Source organism: Protopterus annectens, chromosome 7.part0 (assembly GCF_019279795.1).
Source record: "Protopterus annectens isolate FY-2018-M chromosome 7.part0, PAN1.0, whole genome shotgun sequence".
Classification (NCBI taxonomy): Eukaryota; Metazoa; Chordata; order Ceratodontiformes; family Protopteridae; genus Protopterus; species Protopterus annectens.
Genome location: NC_056739.1, coordinates 1,020,820,744 through 1,020,843,761, shown reverse-complemented (window position 1 = coordinate 1,020,843,761; position 23,018 = coordinate 1,020,820,744). Strand labels below are relative to the sequence as shown.

The following is a 23,018-nucleotide window of genomic DNA, read 5'->3' as shown; positions in this document are numbered from 1 at the left end:
GTGAGGGGCCATACATACTTATTACAGATGTACCCTCTAATAAAACTTATATGTCCTGCAAACCACACCTAGCACACACTGTTTAACTGATCTAACATGTATTCTAACAATCATAGTTTAACCTTGATGTATCTTACATCAACTGATAAACAGAAATGTGACTTTTTTTCACCTAGTAATGTACCTCAGTCTCAGTTATACAGTTTTTCACAGAAGGTCTAGATTTCTGCCTCATATTTTTGGTCCACTTTTCATAAAATTGTGTTTTTTTCTGACAAATCATTAAAGATTGAAATTAGAAAACAATGACAGACATTTGAATTTCAGACTTCATAACCTTCAGAAAATTCATGCTAATGCAAATCCTGTTATTCTATCAACTTGCTAAGCTTGTGAGAGCAATATTTAGAAATTGCCCCTAATTTTGGGCCTTTGTCCCACTTTTATATACTATTTTGTCCAGATTTCTTGCACTAAGAGGTATGCGTAACAAAATGTCTTTGTGCACCACTGCCGTAAACGACTACAGCTGCATTATTTATTAAGCTCACAACCTATCTGCAGAATCATGGATAATGTAAAAAAATATTCATGGACAGAATAAAATTCTGGGCCCAAATCAGGGACATTTGAGAAATATGAATGCTGTTGGATTACCACCGGACAATATTTGGTAGTTAATAGATATGGTTAGCAACTGAATATGTTTTTCTCAGTCATACCTCTCAACCTCTTAAAACCAGAATTGTGCACAAAGTAAAAAAAAAAAAAAAAATTGGAGGTGGGGTGGGGGGGGGGTGGGGGTCAAACACCCCAAATCATGGACCTTTGCTTAAATATTGTTCTATGCTGTTATAAAGTTGCTAGAATAACATGTTTTGTATTAGCATATATTTTCCAAAGTCTGAAACCCCGACGTTTCCTTAAATTTGTCCAGATTTTTGCCTCGCATTTTCGGTCTGTTCCTCATAAAATGTGTAGTTTTCTAGCAAACCAGTAAGGACTGAAGTCACTAAATACTGACAAGATATTTGTGTTTCAGGATTCACATCTCAAAAATCTGATCTGGACAGTTGACGGATATTGCAGTGAATAAAAAAACATGTTGTTACTCAACTTGTCATTCGGTTTATAAATGGAACAATCTGTAAGAACCGTACTCTGACAGAAAACAACATCTCCCAGAATTAATCCCTCTCCGCCCACTAATCATCCTACTCAGAGTTTCTACCAATCTGCTTCCCAATAGGAAGTGACATCGTTGCAATGTCTGCAAAAGCAGCGCGCGTTGTTTTAACAAAAGTAGCTGGAGTTCCACTCAAGTACATAACTGGAATTTAAAAGTTTTTTGTGTTGCTCTTTGTGTTTACGAGGAAGAAAGAATGTCCGATTGTAATGATGACAGAGACTTTCCTGAAAGTATGACGCAACTAAAAGTAAGTTAAGGTGCTTAAGACACGAGACTGTGCAAAGTCTTATGCCAGTGTGTTATCAACTGTATGTTGTATTATTGCTGCAGTTAGTAGGTTGTGCTACCGGTTACAGTGTGATTTGTTTGCTATAGATTGTGTGGACATCTCATCTGTAATATTATATGGATAAACGGTTGAAGATTCTTTAATATTTGTGTTCATGGAACAGGGATCTGCACGGAGCTTTAGTTGTCTCAGACCATGAGTCATGCTTGCTTAACTGACTTGCTCACAGTCACTTTGTGAGAAAATGAAGGCAGAGGGAATCGAGCTGTAGATCACGGGAAGAAGATTTTCGACTGTCAGTAGCCTTAATCCACTGCGTTGCTTGTCAGGCAAGAATCTGCAGTTTCTGCGATCTTATTTGCTTTTACTGCTGCACTGTCTTCGAGGATGCAAAGCATCCTGTAATCAAATGCAATAGCCCGTAATAAACCATTATGAAGTGTGGTAAGTATCAGTGAGCATTGTGCAGGCTTCTCTTAAATGAGTGAGATACCTTGTGATGTGACATTTCAGAGATAATGATGCTCCTTGTTTTATATTTGTAATGTATGCATAATTACTAATGTGCATTCTTTCCCATCTTTCTTATCTGCCATGATTCATCCAGCAGAGGTTGTTTTGTTCTTAACTGGTTTCACTTACCTGCAAGACTACACTGTGGTTTTCATTCCTCCCTATTCCTCTGTTCAGTATCTTAAAATTAGTATAATTATTCTAGTTATTTTGTTGGTGCATTATTTGTCTCATTAAACTGTGTCATATTCTTATATAATCTGCATATGCATTTCCTCCGGAAAAGAGAATGTCCTCCTGCATTTTGTTTCTTGCAGTCATGTATAGCATTCACAGGTGGTTACTAGGCTACTGGCCAAAGAGCTGTTTTAAGCCTAGCTAAGCTTACCCAGATTTAACAAATTACTGGTGTCAGTAGCCTGTGGAATGCTATTGTTATGATATAGCCTTGTATGGGTCATCCGTTCACAGGCTGCTCTTGTCCATTAGTGACATCATTCTCAAACCAGTGTGGATATGAGATTTCCCTTCCATTATTTCAAAGCATGTTTGAATAGGGTTATAAATTAACTTTGCTTCATGTGGATGGGAGGCCTTTTCCAGAGGGGGGATAATCTTTATGGCAAGTAGCTGTCCTGTTTCTATTGTGTATGGGGTTTAGATCCTTGGAACGGGTATTCTGACTTCTGTAATATTGTTGTGTTTTTCAGCATATGCATTTTTGTGCTGTTTATTTGCTCATGCCTGAATTGCCAGTAGGATGAACTAAGAAAAACAACTGGTAAAGGTGATGTGTTTTTTTTTCCTCCTTTCCCATTCGTGATTTTCGTAAAGACATATCATTCTTGGTCAGCCTGTTTGACTTGTTTGAGAGAACCACCAAAGCTTTGAACAAGGGCAGCATGGAGCACACTGCCTGTCTTGACCCAGCCAAGGCACTCAACACTTATCTTCATAGAAGTAAACCCTGTTGGATAGCCAACTGGCTTGCTTATAGGACTCAGACGCCAAGATAGGGGACTTCACCTCCACAAAAAGGACAGTCACGAGTGGAGTCCCTCATTGCTGGGATCTCCTTTTGGTGTTTACTTTTCAGAAGTCAAAACTAACTTTAAAAGCCTCTGGTTAACCATGTTTACAGATGACTGCAAGCCTGATTGTCGAGTCCTTTAAAGACACTAATATACTCCAGGAATGTTTGTCGCAAGCTAATTGGTGCCGGAGTCATGGCCTAAAACTGCCAAAATATGCATACTGTTAACATTTTGAAAGTCTGTCTGCCTTGGGAATTATTAGGTAGACTTTACACCCTTAAGCGTATACCCAGTGGCTTGGGAGTTGGAAGATATGTAGATAGTGACCTGACCTTTGGCCACCATGTGTCTGCTGTTGTAAAGCAATCATTCTGTATTGCACAATTTATTATCAAGGGTATGGTATCCAGGTCTAAATATGCCATTATCCCTCTGTACTTGGTCCTCATTAGTACAGTATTCCCTTCGGTATGTACCCTTCAAGGCATATGCAGCAACTGGAATTCTCACAGAGGTTCCTTACAAAAAGAATACAAGACACAAACCACATGGAGTATGCAGACAACCTCATAACCTTATCTTTGTACTCCTCCTACGGACAACTGAGATGTGATCTGTGCTTGACTTATAAGGCATCATCTGATCCACTACTGAAGGACTTGCTGCATGTCAGCAAGTGAAACAGCATTAGAAGTACCTGATCCAAGGATCTCAACCTTGTTTGTAACATAGACAGAATATGTTGGAGGACATCCCCTGCTTTGGGTCAGGCTTCCCGTCCATGAAAGGCAAAGTTCATCTCTCACCTTATTCAAACATAACCTGGATTAATGTATAGGAAATTGAAAATTTATTCTGGGTCTGGCATCTATTCACCTATTTTACAGAGGCATCTTGTAAATGCTTTGCCACCTAAACACAAGTATATTCTCCTTAGTAATGTATTTTGCCATTTATGTAATGGAGTACATGGTGCATAAGGCACAGAGTTGTTCTTGAGTTTACAATTTGAGGAGTGAGAATTGCAGCTTTATTGGTTGTAGATTGTTAAAGATTGCATTTTGAAGACTGAAGGTTATAGCTTTATTGTTTGCAGATGGTGGTGCCCTTTTAGCTAAGATTACTGTGACCTCTACCACACAATAGAGTGGCTGTCTGCCAAATGTGAAATGGTTAGAATCAAACTTGGTACTTCCATTTTAGTGATCTTGGTTCTCTCCCAGGAAGAGTGGATTGCTGTCTACAAATGGAGGAGCAGCTTCAAGTGAAGGAATTTTACTTTTCTTGGAGTCTTGTTCACAACTTGTAGTAGAAGAGAGTTCTGCAGTATTTATTAGTAGATGAATGCAGAGTTATTGCTGCTGTGGAATAGACTTCCATCCACATAATACAAGATTCACCCCTGACCAAATTCAAACACAAATTAGATGTATGGATGGAAAACAGAAAATTTACCACAGGACTTCTCCCATTACTACTAATGAACAGAGGCAGCTCCTAAATGCTTTGTCATGCACGGGTCCACTGAAATTATGTATGGCATGGTTCCAGTTATTTTTATAGAAGTAGCACGGAATGGTCAACCATGGGATGGGTAGTGCCAATCTTTAACCAAATGGGATAGGTTATTTCAAACACAAAAAAAGGGAAATTGGTTAGGCTTAAAATAGCTCACAAGGGCAGCTAGCCTTGTACTTACCTATGAACCTACGATTTCCAGTGATCCCTTGATGGCAGAGACTGTACTTCCTAACTTCTAACAAAAAGCTGTCTCGTAATTTCAGCAAACCCATTCCAGTACTAAGGTTTACAGTTAGTCATTCTATAATCTGTTGACTGATATAGCCTCAGTTTAAGACCGACTGTATATATTGGCTGAGCAAGATTCTAAAAGTTGTTTCAAGTACCTATAAAGGCCTTCATCCTTTCAATTGAATGTTACCTCAAAAGTGTTAATTGGTAGTCTCTGAAACCTGTGGGTTCTACAATAACAATTTATTCTTGTGAAAATTGCTTACTTTTGTCTCTTGTAATTTCTATTCCTGAATCTTTACTATGTTCATAAGGTCAATAAATTCCCATAATTCATGTTTATTAGTATTTTTCCAGTTTTTTATTTATTTATTTATCTATTTATTTTTTTAAGTAATTATGTCTTTGGCTACCATTATAGTAAGGGCTATTGGAACTTTAGTATGCCTAGGTTCCTTAAGTGACTCTACTCAGTTTAAACATACATCAGATTAATTCAAGTGACCATTCAAACCCCCAGATTTCTTTTAAGTTTTGTAAATCTTTTCAAAATTAACATATATGCTGCCAGTCTCCTCTGTGTTTAGACATTTGATTAAGTATTAACATTTGTTAATATCTGTATATTTTACTTATTGGTTTCTTATTGTTTGCATTAGATGACCTTACTCTCACAAGTAGTCTAAGTCTTTGCAATGATGATAATTCCTGGCTTTACATATTAGTGTAATACATGACAATAATATTCTATATTTTATTACAGCTTTTTGATCAGGCTTATAGATGTTAGGAAAGTCTCTCTAGTTTATGCTTCTCCCATCTGTACTGATTTGCTCCTAGTATAGTATTTCTTCTTCTGTTGACCACTGTTGGGGCAGTCAAGTATTATCAGAGATGGTTCAATCAAGATAATCCTTTTGGTCATTAGTCAAAACTTACAGGGGAGATATTACTTGCTATTCATAGGATGACACGTTGGCATAAACACCCCCCCCCAAAAGCAATTGTCATATGGGATTGTCTGTAACCCTAGGGACCATATGTTAAGCTTTTGGACCTTTTCTCTATGACCCCATTAAGAAGGCATCATTTTTTTATATTTGGGATTGTAATTTTGATTTTGAAGTAAAGTAGATTTCCTTGAATGGCTCTGTGCTCCCTTTGTAAATGAGGCATTACCCCCCCCCCCCCAATTCAGTGCATATAATTAGATTTTGGCAGTCAATTCTTGCCACCTTTGCTTCCCAAATAAACTTGTTAATTTTCCTTTGTGATATTTTCCAGCAATTGATGTCCAAATCATGAAAAATGCTTATCCTAAAAATAAAATTTGGAGGACTATGAACGTCTTTATTTCCTGAATTTTACTCTTCCATGTCTTTATGAAAGCTAATATTTTGTTCTTTGAGTGATCCAAAGATGCTTTGGGAGAATTTTTTTTTCATTTCTCGTGATCAGTTCACCTAGTTATTTTGTATTATAATTCTTCTGTAACTGTGGAAGGTATTGAATGAGGTAACAAGATCAAGAGTAGTTGATAGAGACGGCTTTAGTTTTCTCTGTTTATTTTATATCCTGAAATTCCTGTGAATTGTCTGGGCAGATTAAATAACTTTGGTATACCCAGGCAGGAATTTTAAGTAGAAAATTAAGTTATCTACAAATAGATCTAATTTGTCTTTATTATCATCACATTCCCGTCACTTGAGCCCCTTGTTTTATTTTTTGTTAGTGGTTCCAGACAGATTGCAAATAATAAAACGGAGAATGGACAGCCTTGCCTTGTGCTTTTTTATCATAAATTCTGAAGATTGATTCACATTTCTGAAGTACTGATTTAGAGTTATTTTAGAGTTGCTGCAATAGTAAGATGAAATTACCAGGGAAGTTATGAGTCTCATTCTCGTGAAACAGCTTCTGAATTCATCACTTACCTTACATTTTAAGGAGTCAAAGCTGATCAACAGAAAAGAGGAAGTAAGTTTTGGAAAGCATAAACGACTTGGTGGACTGAAACACAATTTGAACATCATTGGCCGTAAAGGAATGCAGCTAGAAACAGACCCTGCATTTACATTTTCCCATTACTTTGATATGACCAAAGTTAAGGCCCTGTCAGTGTTTGCTGCCTGCCAGAGAATCTCAAGCCTATTTGTAAGGAAGCTGGGATGGTAGCAGTTAAGGAGATCCCAGAACACTTGTGGAATATAACCTTCCTAATCTCCGTTGCAAATGACAAACAACTGAAAAGATAGGATTATTTAGGCTCAACCAGTTTTATAACCAGTACCCCTAGCTTCAGCACCAATAGCAACTACAAAGCTATACTGCTGTAAGTATTTCTCTACATCATCTAGCTCTTGTCTGATGCATTTGTTAGCCTGTCTTTGGTCTTGAATGTCCCAGTACCTGTTTTGCCAATGGTTCCTTTGGCCGTGCTCCTTGGAGCTGACCATTCATGGTCTATATATGGTGCCATTTTGGCCATCAATATTGTGAGCTTTGGCTGCTGAGAGCTTTGACATAAGTGCTGGAATTAAGTGGCCTTTAGGAGTTTGGGAGAATACCCTAGTCTTTGTATGTGTTGTTCGGTGCCATGTCCTGTGCACAATGTCCTCATTGCCAGCTGGTGTTCAGGGGGAGACTCTTGACACCAAGGCTGTATCCCCTGATGCAAGAGCCTTCTCCCACATTGGCTGCTGCTCAAGTTTTTACCCTAGTATCCTTTCAGACTTGAGTCTGCAGCCTCCATCTGCTCTAGAGCTGGAGGTTTGGAAAGTCAGTGGAAACTGCCTTATAATTATCAGTCGGGTTCCTCTGAAAATTCCTTGTCCTCTGCACCTCTGAGGAGATTATTGTAGATGAAATGGGAAGCATCATGATTCTCCTTTTGAGCCTCCCATGCCAAATATTGATAAGGGGAAATTACAGTGATTGCCCCCTCCAGACAGTCTGAATTATGGATAGATTTTTCAACTTGTGTGAAAGCAGAGGTTGGCCAGCACTCATTCTCTGGTCTCCAGAAAAGGTTTGTGGTGGCTTTTTATTGCCCATCATGGCTTTTTGCATGATGCCAGTGGAGGACTAGTTATGTTCTTGGCCAACTGGAAAGTTTGGAAAGACCCTGATGTGGTGATTCCAAGGCAAGTAGAACTCATCCTTCAACTACCTCCTTTCTTAGAGTGGATAAAGGTTCCTGTTGTGGATTCCGTCATCATTGTGGCAGCTCTTAGATTCCAGTAGTCCATCCTCCCAAACAAAGAATATAGTGCTAATATAGATCGCTTTATGTATGTGTGTGAATTCTACACTTGGGGCACCCAGTTATTTATTATACATGAAGTTCCAGCAGGAGTTGGAAGAATTTCCAGAGGAGCAGGAAAGCTTCAAGGTTCAGCTGGCTTTCCAGATGACAATAGTAATATCAGTGCTGAGTCTTTCAATGCAACTTGCCAAAAATGCAGGCGACATGTAGGATAAAACAGGTGGAGCCAGTGTTATAAGTTGCGGACATGCCTGGTTTATAATTGATAGATTTCACAGAGAATTTCAAGTCATAATGTGTAAGTGACTATTTCAGAGGTTCTGACCTTTTCGGTCCACAGGTTAGGCAGAACCTCGGGGAGACTGTTAAGGATGGTAAGATCTTCAGTATCATGGGGGGTAGGTTTTCAGGTACCATAGGCAACATTTGCTAAGAATAAAAAAACAAATCTGTAAGCAGATATGGTTCAAGCATGGCTGTCAGCAGCAGTGGCACCAGTAGCCTTGCAGGGCCAATGTGGCTGCTACTCCTTTCAGAATATATGCCTTCTCTGAGGAGGAAGGTGTGAATACTAAAGGCGGTGGTGTATCAATGTTCGTTAAAGATAAATACACTTGCAGATTGGTTAAGCCGGTCAATAGATGTGTAGTTAAGGTACTCTAAGAAAGGAGGTAGTTGAAGGACGAGTTCTACTTGCCTTGGAATCACCACATCAGGGTCTTTCCAAGCTTTCCAGTTGGCCAAGGACATAACTAGTCCTCCACATCATCCCCCTACATAAAGGTGGTAAATCCAACGACTACTCTAATTACAGACCAATAGCTCTACTATCACCTTTAGCTAAAGTCATGGAAAAATGCATTCACCACCAGCTACTAGACCACCTAACTAAACACGACATACTGGCTAAGTGCCAACATGGCTTTAGGCCATTTCATAGCACTACCACCGCTCTACTATCTTTCACTGACTCCATCTATAAGAACCGTAATAACAACATCCTCTCTTCTGCTCTCTTCATCGACCTTTCAAAGGCTTTTGATATGGTTAATCATCCCCTGCTTATAAATACTCTTGAACTTCTTGCTCTAGATACCCCAGCTATACAGTGGTTCAAGTCTTACCTTAACAATAGGCAACAGGCAGTTCTCTGGGAAAATAAATTATCATCCCACCTGCCAGTCAACCTTGGAGTCCCCCAGGGCTCCATTTTAGGACCTCTTCTCTTTTCACTATTCATCAACGACCTTCACATAGCAGTCCCCGAAGCCACCTGCATTCAATGTGCCGATGATTCCACACTTACATGTTCTGCCAACTCCACATCTGAACTGCATTCTTTAACTCAAAAAGTATTCAACTCAGTAGAAGACTGGTTCCTGAAACGCTGCCTCCTTTTGAACGCCAAAAAAAACAAGCTTCTACTCTTTACACCTACTAATAGGTCCTCTCCTATTGACTTCTGTATTAAATCTAACAATGGTACCCTCATCTTTCCCGATTAACTTCGATAACCATATAAATAACACCATTCAAACAGTGAACAGAAAAATAGGCTCCTTATATAGAATCAAACCCTTCTTAACTCCTTAACTTAGCTAGAACCACCATTGCCCACTCTCACTTAATCTCAACTTTTCTCTATGCTTCTCCTATTTATACTAATCTAAAAAAAATAATCTTCTTAAACTATCAAACTCCTATAACAATATTGCCAAATTTGCCACTGGCAATGCATTTCGAACACACCACTGTCTGAATCTAAAGCAGCTAGACTGGCTTGAACTCCCTAACGTGCTAACTTTTTCCCAACTCACCATTACTCATAAAATATTTTACCAACCTAATAATACTCCAGTACTTGCTGACCTCATTACCCCTTATAATAATCTGAATTCCCTACGCTCTTCAAGTAATCTACTTGCTAGCATAAGTAAGTCCAATAACTTGTCAGGCGGCAGGCTGTTCTCCAATACTGCTGGGAAACACTGGAACCTTCTAACTATTTATTTATTTTATTTATTTTACATTTGTTGACCGGGCTAGTCTAGCTGGATACATTTCCATTTTCAGTAGAGGCCCGGGGAGAAAAGCTCCACACAAATTTAACAAAAAGTCAAAAATAAACAAGCAAATAGACAAATCATCATAGATGAAAAGACAAAATAAAAAAAAATAGTACCCAATAACAGGTATACACATGAAGAATATCACATTTCTAAGAATAACATTATTAGCTGTAGTAACATCAAGAACAAGGCACAAAACAGAGAGCAAAATTTACTTGTAATATTATATAGAACTAATCTTAGTAACAAAAGGAGAAAGAGAAACACTATAGTAGGAGAGGAGGAAGTGAAGTAGTTTAAGAAAAGTGAAGGAAAAGTTAAAAAGAGAAAAAAATGGATGAGAGAGATTAACATAGGGGAAAGAAGAAACAAAAAAACTCTGAAAGGAGATAGCCTGATGCAGACTTAGAAAAGAGAGAGAGAAAGTAAAGTATTCGGAAAGTGCAGAAGAGGTAAAGAATTAGTCAGGTTTTGTACAGGAACAGAGCCAGTGGCTTTGGAAGTAATCTTTGATTTTATGTTTGAAGAGAGGCAGAGATGTGGTAAGTGTTATATCGCTGGGAAGTAGATTCCAGTTCCTTCCTACAGTATTATTAAATAGAGAGTCACCAGCAGAATTATTAGTCTTTGTTATGGTAGCCATAAGTTTACTGGAAGAGCGAAGGGAGTTTAGGTTGTTATAAGGGATTAAAAGTTTAGAGAGTATAGGGGTTTTATTGGGTTGGTATAGAATTTTATGGGCAATAGTGAGTTGAGGGATTAACAGAAGGTTTTGTAGTTCTAGCCAGCCTAAAAGTTTCAGGTTAATACAGTGATGGGTTCTAAAAGGGTTACTAGTGGCAAAACGGGCAATGTTGTTGTAGCAAGTAGCCAGTTTGTTAAGGTTGGCTTTTTTAAGGTTAGTAAAAATTGGTGAGGCATAAAGAAGAGTTGACAAAAGATGGGAGTGGGCAATCTTGGCTCTGGATGAAGAGGTTAGGAAAGGTTTGATTCTATATAAGCTTCCTATTTTTCTATTGACTATTTTAATGGTGTTGATATGCTGATCAAAGGAGAGGTTATTATCAATCGTTATTCCTGTAGCTGGCAATGACTTGAATAGGTGTCCTACCAACAGTTAATAGGACCTGAAGTATCTCCAGGGAATCATACTGTTTATTATTTTATTTATTTTTTTATTTTACATTTGTTGACCGGGCTAGTCTAACTGGATATATTTCCATTTTCAGTAGAGGCCCGGGGAGAACTACCAACCTAACTCTACTGCCTTCACTGTCACTCTTTAAGCAAAAACTCAAAATTCACCTAAAATCACACTGGTTATGCCCCTGCACTAACCCTGATTAATCTACCACCTTTCCTATTTTTTATCTTCATACTGCCTATGGATACACAATCATACTCTACTGTATGCTAAAAACTGGTCATTGTAAAACTTATATAACCACAAGTGTTTATGTTGACTAACAATGAACTTTAGTGTATCTCTCTTATCAAACGATCACATGACTGTTATATTATTTTATACTCACCTGCTTACTATTGTACTTGTGAAAATCCTTCTTTTTATTCTAAATACCTCTTACTTTATATGTTATACAATTGTATATTACATTTTGTGCTATGTTGGAGCTTCGGGCCTCTACTGAAAATGGAAATATATCCAGTTAGACTAGCCCAGTCAACAAATGTAAAATAAAAAAATAAATAAAATAATAAACAGTATGATTCCCTGGAGATACTTCAGGTCCTATTAACTGTTGGTAGGACACCTATTCAAGTCATTGCCAGCTACAGGAACCCTCCTTGAATCAGGACAACCACTCTGCCTATTTGGATCAGCTTGAGTCCATCAAGATGCATCTGAACACCATGGTTTTGGGCAACCTTAACTACACATCTATTGACTGGGTAAATTACTCATGCTCAAACTCGCTTGCCCAAAGGTTCCTGGACTTCATTAACTCCAATGCCATGGCTGTTGGTTGACACCCCCCACAAGAAGTGCCAACATCCTGGATCTGATGCTTGCAAATATGGGGGACCACTGTAGCACCCTGCTGTGAGGTCTTCCTTGGTGAGATCTGGCCACAAATCGGTCCCATTTGAAGTAAGTATCACACCTGAGGCCCCCCCCAGCAGCAACTAAACTAAAAATAAATTCTCCAAAGCAGATTATAACCTCTTACGGGATGGTATAAATAGCTTCACTGCATCTTCCCCTCAGATGGAATTGACAAGTATGCCGAGTTCTACACCAATGCTTTATACAAACACCTGTATAACAGTCGTACCTGATGGGACCAAAACAAGCTCCTCAAGGAAGAGCAAACCCGCCTGGTGGGCAAATGCCATTAACAGGCTTTACAATAAGAGAAAGGAATTGCTATCTAAAAGTAAGAGGGAGTGAGCCCTAAACTGGAAACATGCCCCCCTCAGCGTAAACAAGCAAATAAGACTTCTTGTTAAGTCCTCCAAAGCAAACTGTGAATCTAGATTAGCTTCCTCCACTAAGGACAGCCATGAGGTGTTCTTTAACTACATCCATAATCTAAAAGGAAAGTCCTAGATTTGTGTGAAACTGGTAGTTAATGATACCACGTATACTGAGCCTGTGGACATAGCTAACTTGTTAGCCAACAGGTTGTGTGAAAACTTCACTCCCCTGTCTTTGCCGCATGTACCCCATGACATCCCCTACCTGGTATCTCTAAAGAGCAGGTTGTAAACACCCTCTCCAAAGCCAGAAACACAGCATCTGTTGGACATAACATCCCAGGCTGTGTCCTACATGGGCTCCAACAAGAATTAGCAACACCATTGGGTACTCTTTTTACAGTCCTAGTAAAAGCACCGGCTTCATCCCAGATGAATGGAAAATGGCCACTGTTATACCCTTGCACAAAGGTGGTGCTTCCACTTATACCAGGAGCTACAGACCTGTTAGTCTGACTAGCCTTATCTGCAAGGACATGGAGAGTCATCTTGGACCTTGTTGAAGATATAGGTAGTCTTCAAACCCTACTCAATTTGGATTTGTCAAAGGGAGATCATGCCTGTTGAAACTGGTGGACTTCTCCGAGACAGTCACTAAGGCCCTGGATGAGGGGACATCTCTGCATACAGCCTATCTGGACTTGGCCAAGGCTTTTGAGACTGTCCCCCACTTGGGCATCATTGACAGTCAAACTTGCTCAGCTATGTTTCAGTCCTTACATCATTAGATGGGTTGATAACTGGCTCACCGATGTAACCCATTTAGTCAGAATAGGGGAATTCACCTCCAACAATTCCACAAGGATCAGTCCTGGGACCTCTACTGTTATTTCTCCAAAGTACAAGCAAAAACTAAGGGTCTGTGGCTGACAAAGTTTGTTGATGACCGCAAACTGGAACCGGTCATAGGATCTCCAAATTATGTCAACATCCTACAAGAGGGTCTTACACAAACGAATGATTGGTGCCCAAGTCATGGCCTTAAATTCAATGCAAAAAAATGTATTGTCATCCCTTTCATTAAGAATGATGTTCCTGTTAACTGCCACACCGATAGCAACATCCTAAGTATGCACTCAGTGGTGAGAGACCCGGACACACAGGTTGACATTAACCTTACCTTTGATCAGCATGTCTCCACAATGGTAAGAAGGGCATTCTGTATTGCTCATCTCATGAATAAGGGCATTGCCTCCAGAAAAAAAGTTATATCCTTCATGTACTCTTCCCTCATCAGGCCAATAATTTGAGTACAACACCCCTTTAGTATGTACCTTTCCAAGCACCTGCAGCATCTGGAGAGACCGCAGAGGTTCTTCACAAGGAAAATTCAAGGTCTTCAGTATCTGTCCAATGTGGATCATCTGAAATCACTGTCATTTTATTGTGTTTTATACAGACTACTCGGAGGCGATCTCTGCCTTGCATACAAGGCAGTCTCTGACCCTGCTTTATTGGGAATGCTGCATATCTGCAAGTCAAATGGTACATGGGTTACTCACTCTGAAGACCTTAACCTGGTATGTGACATTAATAGAACTTGCTGGAGGGACAGATTAGTCTCCCAGAGGTTACCACACTTTTGGAACAGACTCCCACTTCATGTCAAATGGAGCACCTCATTGGCCCTCTTCAAACGCACTCTGGACGAATGGATGGGTAACCGTAAATTCACCCTGCCTGGGGGTTCCACCTGTGTACCACTTGGACAGGGGCAGTAAGTGCTGATTGTGGAAGTAACTTGGCTAGGCTTACAAAGGCCCTAGGGCCATTAGACTAGTAACTTCCTACGATCCTATAAAAAACATTCATCAGTGTATTGAGTATTGAGAATTCCTATTTTCTGGGCATTCCAAGCAGAATCCTTAAAGGCTTCACTGAATGCCCCACTTTGGAGGCAGTTGGTGGTACGTCTCCCTCCATTTATTGTCGTTGGATGTCTTGCAAGAATAATGAATAGATCATGACATTGATATCCAGAGGTTATAGAATACCTTTCCATGTGCTGCCCACTGCTACCATCCTTTCCATTTCCCAGTGTCTGACCAGACAGTGAAAAGAGATTGAAAAAGAGGTGTTATCATCTTCCTTTAAATGAGAACCATTCAGCATGCTGCACCACATCAGAAGGGGTCAGGATATTATTCAAGATTTTTTTAATTCTGCAGAAAGCAAAGGATCTCAGACCTGTCTTATACTTATGTGAGCTAAAACAGTTCAATCCCAAAATTTACTTCCAGGTGATCTTAGAAAAAACGTTTTCCAGTTGTCTGTCTAAAGGAGACAAGATGTGCTCTGCTGAAATCTACGATGCCTACTTGTTCATGGAAAGTAACCATAGATTGAAAGAGGTTGCTTGTTTACATATAGGCGGGACTAAAACTGATAATGACTAGCTCCTGTTTGATCTCCTCACAGTCCTCAGTGTTCACCAAGTATGACCTTGTAGGTAGTTCAGCCAGAGATTGCAGGAAGTAAATTACTATTCCTGACTAGGTGACTGGCTTCTGCCTCATCAATGCTGAAACCTCTACTGAGAGTATAGAACTCCCTCCTGATATGCGTTTCAGTCTGTAGGTATTAGAATAAATGCTGCTAAATCTGACTTACTATAGAGTCTGACCTAGACGTAGGCAGCTGTAGCCCAGTTACCTGTATAGTGAGTTTTCTCTGTCTGGAGAGCAGTGAATGCTGTTCTGCAAAAGACTGCCATATTTGCCTGGTTGGTCTCAGAGCATTAGGATTTGTAGTGGTCACCATTTTTAGTTATTCACGACTAGTTCTGAGTTCTTCAGAGGATCGTTCGAACTTAGTCGTGTCAGTTGTTGAGCAGCCTCAGTTTTATTCAAGTCAGAATCTTCGAACCTTGCAAAATTTGTCTTTGTTGGTGGATGCGCACATGAAGCTTTTCTCTGGGCAGTTCCTTTTACCTTCCAGTCCTCATGGTGACTTGTCACCACAAATGTCACATTCCTGGAGGCAGGGTATCAGGGCTACACAGTCCTAGGGGTATGTTTACAGGAGGAGGGGCCAGTCTGCGTACAGGTGTGTTGAAGCTGAGTGGTTCATGGGTAGGTACTAGGCTATCGGCCCAAGGGCCTACGTAAGCCTAGCCAGCAAGATTCCCTGGCTTATGCCACCCAAGAAAGTTCTTTTCCTTTGTCACTGTTGAGTAGAGACACAGACGTGATCCCGAGGGTGTATTTCCTATTTCCCATCATCTCATCAAGATTTTTCTTGAAGAGTGCTAATGAAGAACTTTGCTTGACATAGATGGGTAGCCTGTTCCAGGGTATGTGGAGTCTCTGGGACAGGAATCTATTCCTCCAGCATGTCCTGTTTATTGTGGTGACAAGGTTTAGGTCCCTAGAGCTTGTAGCTCGGAGGGTTTGGGATTTCTTTAGGTGTAGCATGTCCAACAGCTCTGGGTTTGACATAGCTTTATATGTTAGGCAGAGATCACCTCGGAGTAGGCAATATGCTATGGAGTAAAGTTGGAGTTTTTTTGGGACGGTCAGTGTAGGGCATTTGTTTGAGGCCAGTAATCCTCTTTGTGAGGTACTTCTGTGGCCTTTCCAGCTGCTGCAGATGTTTTGTGAGGTACATTCCAAAAGGGGCGTTGTACTCTATAATGGGTTTGAGTGTTGAGTAGAGGGGAACAATGACCTCCTCTTTTTTTTTTTTTTCCCTGGATGAGAACCCTTTTATGATGAGGTGTGCCATGTAGAAGGACTTCCTGACTACTGTGGCAATGTGATCGTCAAAGGAGAGACTACTGTCCACCTGGGTCCCAAGGTCTCTTATCACACATTCGGTGGTAAGTAGATTGCTGCTTATATGGTAGTTCATGGGTACAGAGTTTTTACCAAAGGGGATGACACTGCACTTTTTGACATTGAGCTTAAGCCCATGGCTCTGACCCCAGGCATCTGTCTCAGTGAGGCCCTTCTGTAGGATGTCCACATCATTTGGGGAATTGACTATGGCTCCTAGTTTGCAGTCATCTGCGAACTTCGTTAGCCAGAGGCCTTCTGTGTTGGCCTGTAGTTCAGAGAAGTAGATACCAAACAGGAGAGGTCCCAGGATGGAACCCTGTGGTTACTCCACTTGTCACTGCTTTGAGGTCATATTTGGAGTTTGCATCTTTTGCAGTGTGGGTTCTCTCAGTGAGTCAGTTGGCAACCCATCCTGTGACGTAGGGATTTATACCTAGTGTAGTGAGTTTAGCTATAATTCCAGAATGGGGGATGGTGTCGAAAGCCTTGGCGAGGTCAAGATAGGCTGTGTGAACCACCTTACCCTCATCTACAGCTTTGGTGATTGGTGACTGCCTCAAATAAGTTGATTAGGTTCAGGAGGCATGCTCTGCCTTTCACAAACCCGAACTGGGTGGGCTCCAGAGTTTGGAGGTTACCAATGTCTTTTTGTTTGTTACATGATGATATGTTCCATGACCTTGCAAACCAGGCTCGTCAGGCTAATAGGTCGATAGTTCCCAGGATCAGTGGTAGTTCCCCCTTTGTGGAGTGGGATAACTGTTGCTGTGCGCCATTTAGTGGGCACAAAGCCTGATGCAAGGCTATTATTGAACATGGTGCTTAAGTGGGGAGCCAGTTTGTTCTGAAGTTCATGTAAAACGCAGCCTGGGATGTTGTCCGGTCCCATGGATGCTGGGTTTTTGGCTTTAGAGAGTGCAGCTTTTACCTGCGTAGTTGTGATTACAGGGACTCTGCATTCTTCCTGTATAGATATGGGCTCTTTAGGGGGTGAGGGGGGGTAAAGTTAGCACTGAACTTATCTGCCAGGATGTTGGCAATATCAGTTGGTTCTGTAATTTGTGTGCCGTTGTGCTGCATCTCAGAGCAGATCTGGATGTTGCCATCGAGATTCTTGACATGGCTATAGAATGCTTTGTGGTTGCCCTTAGAATTAGTGGAGATTTTGTTTTCGTGGCTATCTTTGGAGGATCTTATAAGGTTCATAGGTTCATATTAGGCTATCTGCCCTAGGGCATTTATAAGCCTAGCCAGAATGTGTTTGGCTTTCGCCACCCATTTTAAATTTATTTTGCTATGCCCTTTTTCGAGGTTAGTATACTGTGCCTCTGTCTAACGGTGACACAGAAGTGATACCCGGGGTAAACCTACGATCTCCCATCCACTCAAGGTTCCTCTTTAAGAGAGTCAATGAGGGACTCTGCCTAACCTGGACTGGGATTTTATTCCAGAGTGAAGGGAGCCTCTGGGTTATGAATCTGTCCCTCCAGCATGTCCTATTTATTTCACTGCTGAGGTTCAAGTCTCTCGAGCGCGTAGTTCGATGGGATTTGGATTTTCTGAGGTGCAGCATGTCCATTAATTCCGGGTTGGACATGGCTTTTTACGTCAGGCACAGATCGCCTCTGAACAGGCGGTATGCCACTGAGTAGAGCTGGAGTTTCTTTAACCGGACAGCATATGGCATCTGTTTGAGCCCTTTGATCCTCTTGGTGAGGTACATTTGGGGTCTTTCCAGTTGCTGCAGGTGTCTGTTAAGGTAATCCCAAAAGGGACATTGTACTCAATTATGGGCCTGATGAGGGATGAGTAAAGAAGCACAATGACCTCCCCTGATCTAGATGTGAATCCCTTCATGATTAGGTGGGCTATATAAAATGTTTTTCTAACCACTTTGGCCACGTGGTTATCAAATGAGAGATTGCTATCAACTTGGGTCCCCAGGTCCCTAATTACTTCTTCTGTACTTAATGGATTACCACCTATGTGGTAATTTGTGGGCACTTTGTTTTTGCCAAAGGGGATGACTATACACTTTTTGGCATTTAGCTTGAGGCCATGGCTCTGGCACCAGTTGTCTGTTTCTATGAGGCCCTTTTGGAGGATGTTTGTGTCGGCTGGAGAGTCGATTACGGCGCCCAGTTTGCAGTCATCTGCGAACTTGGTCAGCCACAGTCCTTCCGTGTTGGCCTGTACCTCCGAGAAATATATACCGAATAAGAGAGGTCCCAGGACTGAGCCTTGTGGGACACCACTTGTAACTGGTTTGGAATCTGACATGGCTGCAGCAATTCTAACCATGTGGGTTCTGTCCTTGAGCCAGTTTGTAATCCATCTAGTGACATAGGGGTTTATATTTAAGCTGGTGAGCTTATCTGTAATGCCCGAGTGGGGTATTGTATCAAAGGCTTTTGCGAGGTCCAGGTAGGCTGTGTGGACCACCTTCCCCTCGTCAATGGCCTTGGTGACTGTTTCAAAGAAATCAACCAGGTTTAAGAGGCAGGATCAACCAGGTTTAAGAGGCAGGATCTGCCCTTAACAAAGCCGAACTGGGTAGGATCCAGTGTCTGTAGGTCCCCAATATCTTTATTTATGAGGTCCATGATGATCCTTTCCATAGCTTTGCAGACCAAGCTAGTCAGGCTTATGGGGCAATAGTTTCCAGGATCCGTTGAGGCAACACCTTTATGGAGAGGGACCACTGTTGCTGTACGCCACTCTTTGGGCACATATCCTGTAGTAAGGCTGAGATTGAACAGTAGTTTTATGTTTGGGTTTAGCTCTTCTTGGAGTTCATGTAGGATGCAGCCCGGGACACAGTCTGGTCCCATTGATGCTGTATTTTTTGCTTTGGAGAGGGCGGCTGTTACCTGAGCATCTGAGATGTCAGGGGGGCAGCACTCTGCTGGGATAGATATTTGCCCTTTTGGTGTGGGAGGGGGAGTTTGCGCTGAACCTGTCAGCTAGGATGTTGGCAATGTCTGTGGGTTCGGTGTATTTTTTGTCATTTTGGACTAATTCTGAGCATATCTGGGAATTACCACCCAGGTTCCTAACATAGCTAAAGAAAGCCTTGTGATTATCCTTAGTGTCCTGTGCAATTTTTCTCTCGAAGCTGGCCTTGGACAATTTTATGAGTGCCCGTAGTTTTTTGCTAATACTGATCAGTGATGCCTTCCCTTTTTGGGATTTTGCTCTATCATGTAGTAGCTTCCTCCTTCTATTGTATAGTTTGTTTATGGCTGGGGTCCACTAGACAGGACGTCTGCCTTTGGAGGATTGGGTCTTGGTTTTATTTGGGATTGCATGATCCATGAATTCCTGAAGGTGTTCATAGAATGCGTTTATAAAGGATTCTCCGGTCTGGGCCGTATTTTCCACAGGCCTGGGGGCTTTGAAGGATTTCACCTCGGTTTTGAGGAGTGTGAAATTTGCTTTAGAGAAGTTTTTCACTGTGGTTTTCTGGGCAGGGGGTGGGGTCGGGATGTGAATATCCAGTGAGATTAGTTTATGGTCTGATCTTACCAGTGAGGGATACACTTCTGGTCTGGAGTCCCCATGTTGGTGATGATCAGGTCCAGTATGTTTTCCCCTCTTGTGGGAGTGGTAACAAGTTGTTCCATAGCATTTGAGTTTATAAATTCTAGGAACCTTGGAGCTAGAGTGGTGCTCCCAGTCTATGTTTGGATAGTTGAAGTCGCCCAATATAATGGTGTTTGGAGAGACCTTCATATTTTCCAGTGTTCTCAGGAAGGCCGAGTGGGGTTCCCGGGTTTGGGAGGGTGGTCTGTAGCAGGCTATAAACTGGAAGGCAGTTTTACCCACTGTTAGTTGCACATGGATAGTCTCTGATGCTTCGTGCTTTGCCACCAACCTGGAGGTGTGGGTATCTTGATGAATATCGACACTCCCCCTCCTTTTGTGGTTCGGTCCAAGTTTTGGGGCCGAAAAGCATGGTATGAGGTATAACTTGGTAGTGCTGGGGTGCTCTCGGGAGCCCTGAACCAGGTTTCTGTTACTGCACAGATATCGATGTTCTCCATGCTAAGGAGAGTTTCGAGTGCGTGCATCTTGAGGTTTAGACTTCTGTCGTTGAGTAGCATTACTCTTAGTTTCTTATCCCTTGTGATACCTATGGAGGTGGGTTTGTCTTTTGAGCCTTGCCTAAAAAAGGCACTATGGGGGTAGCAAGAGCCTTTGCCAATATCCGAAAGCCCAGGGGTGACAGGTGCAAGCCGTCCCTAGCGAAGCATCGTGGCTTGTCGAGCATATCATCCCAAGCTGACAGCCATTGGATCCCCTTTGAATGACACCAGTACTTAAGCCATTTGTTGAAATTGATCATCTTGTCTTCATATTGTGGCATCATTCTTGGTGAGGGTAAGATGCTACTCAAGGTCAGGGTCATACTGGCCTGGGCTACATGCTCAGAGAGCTCCTCTATGTCTCTTTTCATGTAGTCCAGGGAGGCACTTCTCATGTCATTCACACCAGCATGGACAATGACTGAGTCATATTTGTACTTGCCTTGGAGTGACCTGAGTGCTTATGTTATGTGGCGGATCCTAGCGCCCGACAGGCTGCTCACCGTGACCCTCTCCACGTTCAGCCTGGTGAGTGGGACGTCAGTGTGCCTGACGATAGTCACATATTACAAGTGTATCAGGTGTGTTGTTTAGTCTTAAGGGCTGTGACTGTTCGGCACACTGGCTTTGTGAGATATGTATTGCACGTATTTTGGGGTAGCGGTTGCTTGGGTGTCTGCTTTGGAGGTCTCTGCTGCTTAGGCAGATCTTTATTTAGAGCCTCCGAGTATGTTTTTGTGTGATTATGTGTTTGGTTTGCTATCGTGGTAGGTCTATGTGAGACTGGAATTGTAGTGAGTGTGGTTTCCTTCTCCTCCTGACTGGTTATGCCAGTACTAAGTTGAGAGAGCTTAGCCTCCAGTTTGGCTATGTGGTTGCATTTCTCACATGTGTTGGAATTTGTTGGGAGGAGGAGAGGGTTGTCTGTGTACAGGAGGCAGTTGTAACATTGCCTCATGATTCCCAGATTCACCAGCTGGACCGGAGAGGAGATTGACAACTGACCTTTGGACATGCTAGAGTAATATTGGGAATTCCTTTATAATTGAAAACAAGGGCCAGTGGGGAGTGAGGGTGTAGTGCTTTTAATTTTTAGTGCTGACTTATATAATTGCTTTAGTGAGCAAGTGCCAGGTAACTTAGTGCAATGTGTTACAGGTTAACTTAAATGCGAAAACGACAAACAGTAACTTTCTTTCAAGTGAAACAAGGAAATAAGTACATTAAGCAATGCAGATATCACTAGTGATCCACAGAAGCACTGAGAAGCCACGTATTAGGTGGAATTAGCGTTCCAGGGAAATAACAAGCATGTAAACAATGCTAGATTCAGCAGGCCTGGATCTAGTTTGTGCTACAGCAAACAAGGTGTACCAATTTCAGTAAGATACAGTTCAAATATTCAGGCACTATAAACCTTTAACCAGAAATTCCTAGCTCAGAACGGCAGAGTCCAGCCTCTTCTCCCACAAGAGTGCAGACCACGAACCTTCTTAATGTAAAACAACTGGTCTGAAGCCCAAGTGCTTAATCCAAAAGGCTTAGAATGATAGCTACACTTTAATCAAGTTACTACCAAGCAGTAATAAATACAATTGAATACTTGAGAGAATGCCTGGATTACTGCTCAAGTTACACAAACAAAGCTAGATCCAGCAGGCCCGAATCCAGTCTATGCCACAGCAAACAAGGCGCACCAACTTCAGTAAGAAGCAGTTCAGATATGCATGCACTATAAGCCTTTAACCAGAAATTCCCAGCTCAGAAGGGCAGAGTCCAGCCTCTCCTCCCACAAAGAGTGCAGACCACGAACCCTCTTAATGTAAAATAACTGGCCTGAAAGCCCAAGTGCTTAAACCAGAATTAATACACTTGTAGAATAACGGACACTGAGCCCTCAATCAGCAGTTCCCAACCTAGAAGGATGTAAGCTACCTGTTCTGCCACTACAGTGCAGACCACAAACCCTCTCAGTGCAAAACAACTGGTCCGAAGCCCAAGTGTTTAAACCAAAAGGCTTAGAATGAGTTACACCAAGTTGTAATAAATACAACTGAGTACTTTTAAGATGATGCAATAGTAAAATAAAGTAGGTAGAAACACAAGTACAGTAAAAGTAGATGAATTTTTTTTTTTTTCTGAACAAGTGCTGAGATCAAAGAAACAGATTTGAGTGCTGAAACTAGAAAACTGGCTAGTTATAAGAAAAAAAAACTAAGCTAAAAGGCTTCCCTCCAACACAGAAGGGCTTGGGGGCTCAGAAGCATACAAATAGTCTATACCACTTAACAGGAAAGGCAGGAAACAAGCTTAAATTTTTTTTTTTTCTGTTTCCCAGATGCTCTCTTTATACACAGTAGGAGTGCCTGAAATCAGATCATACCATGACCCCCCATTAATATTCTAAAACGTGCACGCTGATTGGCCAGTGTGCACGTTGTAAATCGACTTATACTAATGGAAAAAGGTCCGGTCGCCCGGACTTTTTCCATTAGTATAAGTCAATTTTAAAACACTGTCTCGCTATATGTTAAAAGAGTTTAACATAGC

The 23,018-nt window shown here is 41.5% G+C and overlaps 1 protein-coding gene across 1 annotated transcript in view; it reads left to right on the top strand.

The window, feature by feature from the left end:
• Nucleotides 1-1,204: 1,204 nt before the first annotated feature.
• Nucleotides 1,205-23,018, top strand: part of RAD18 (RAD18 E3 ubiquitin protein ligase) — a gene marked incomplete in the record, with an annotated part of 1,469,636 nt that continues 1,447,822 nt past the window's right edge. The window contains 1 exon segment of the mRNA XM_044077569.1: nucleotides 1,205-1,436. Coding sequence (XP_043933504.1) covers nucleotides 1,383-1,436 — 54 coding nt within the window.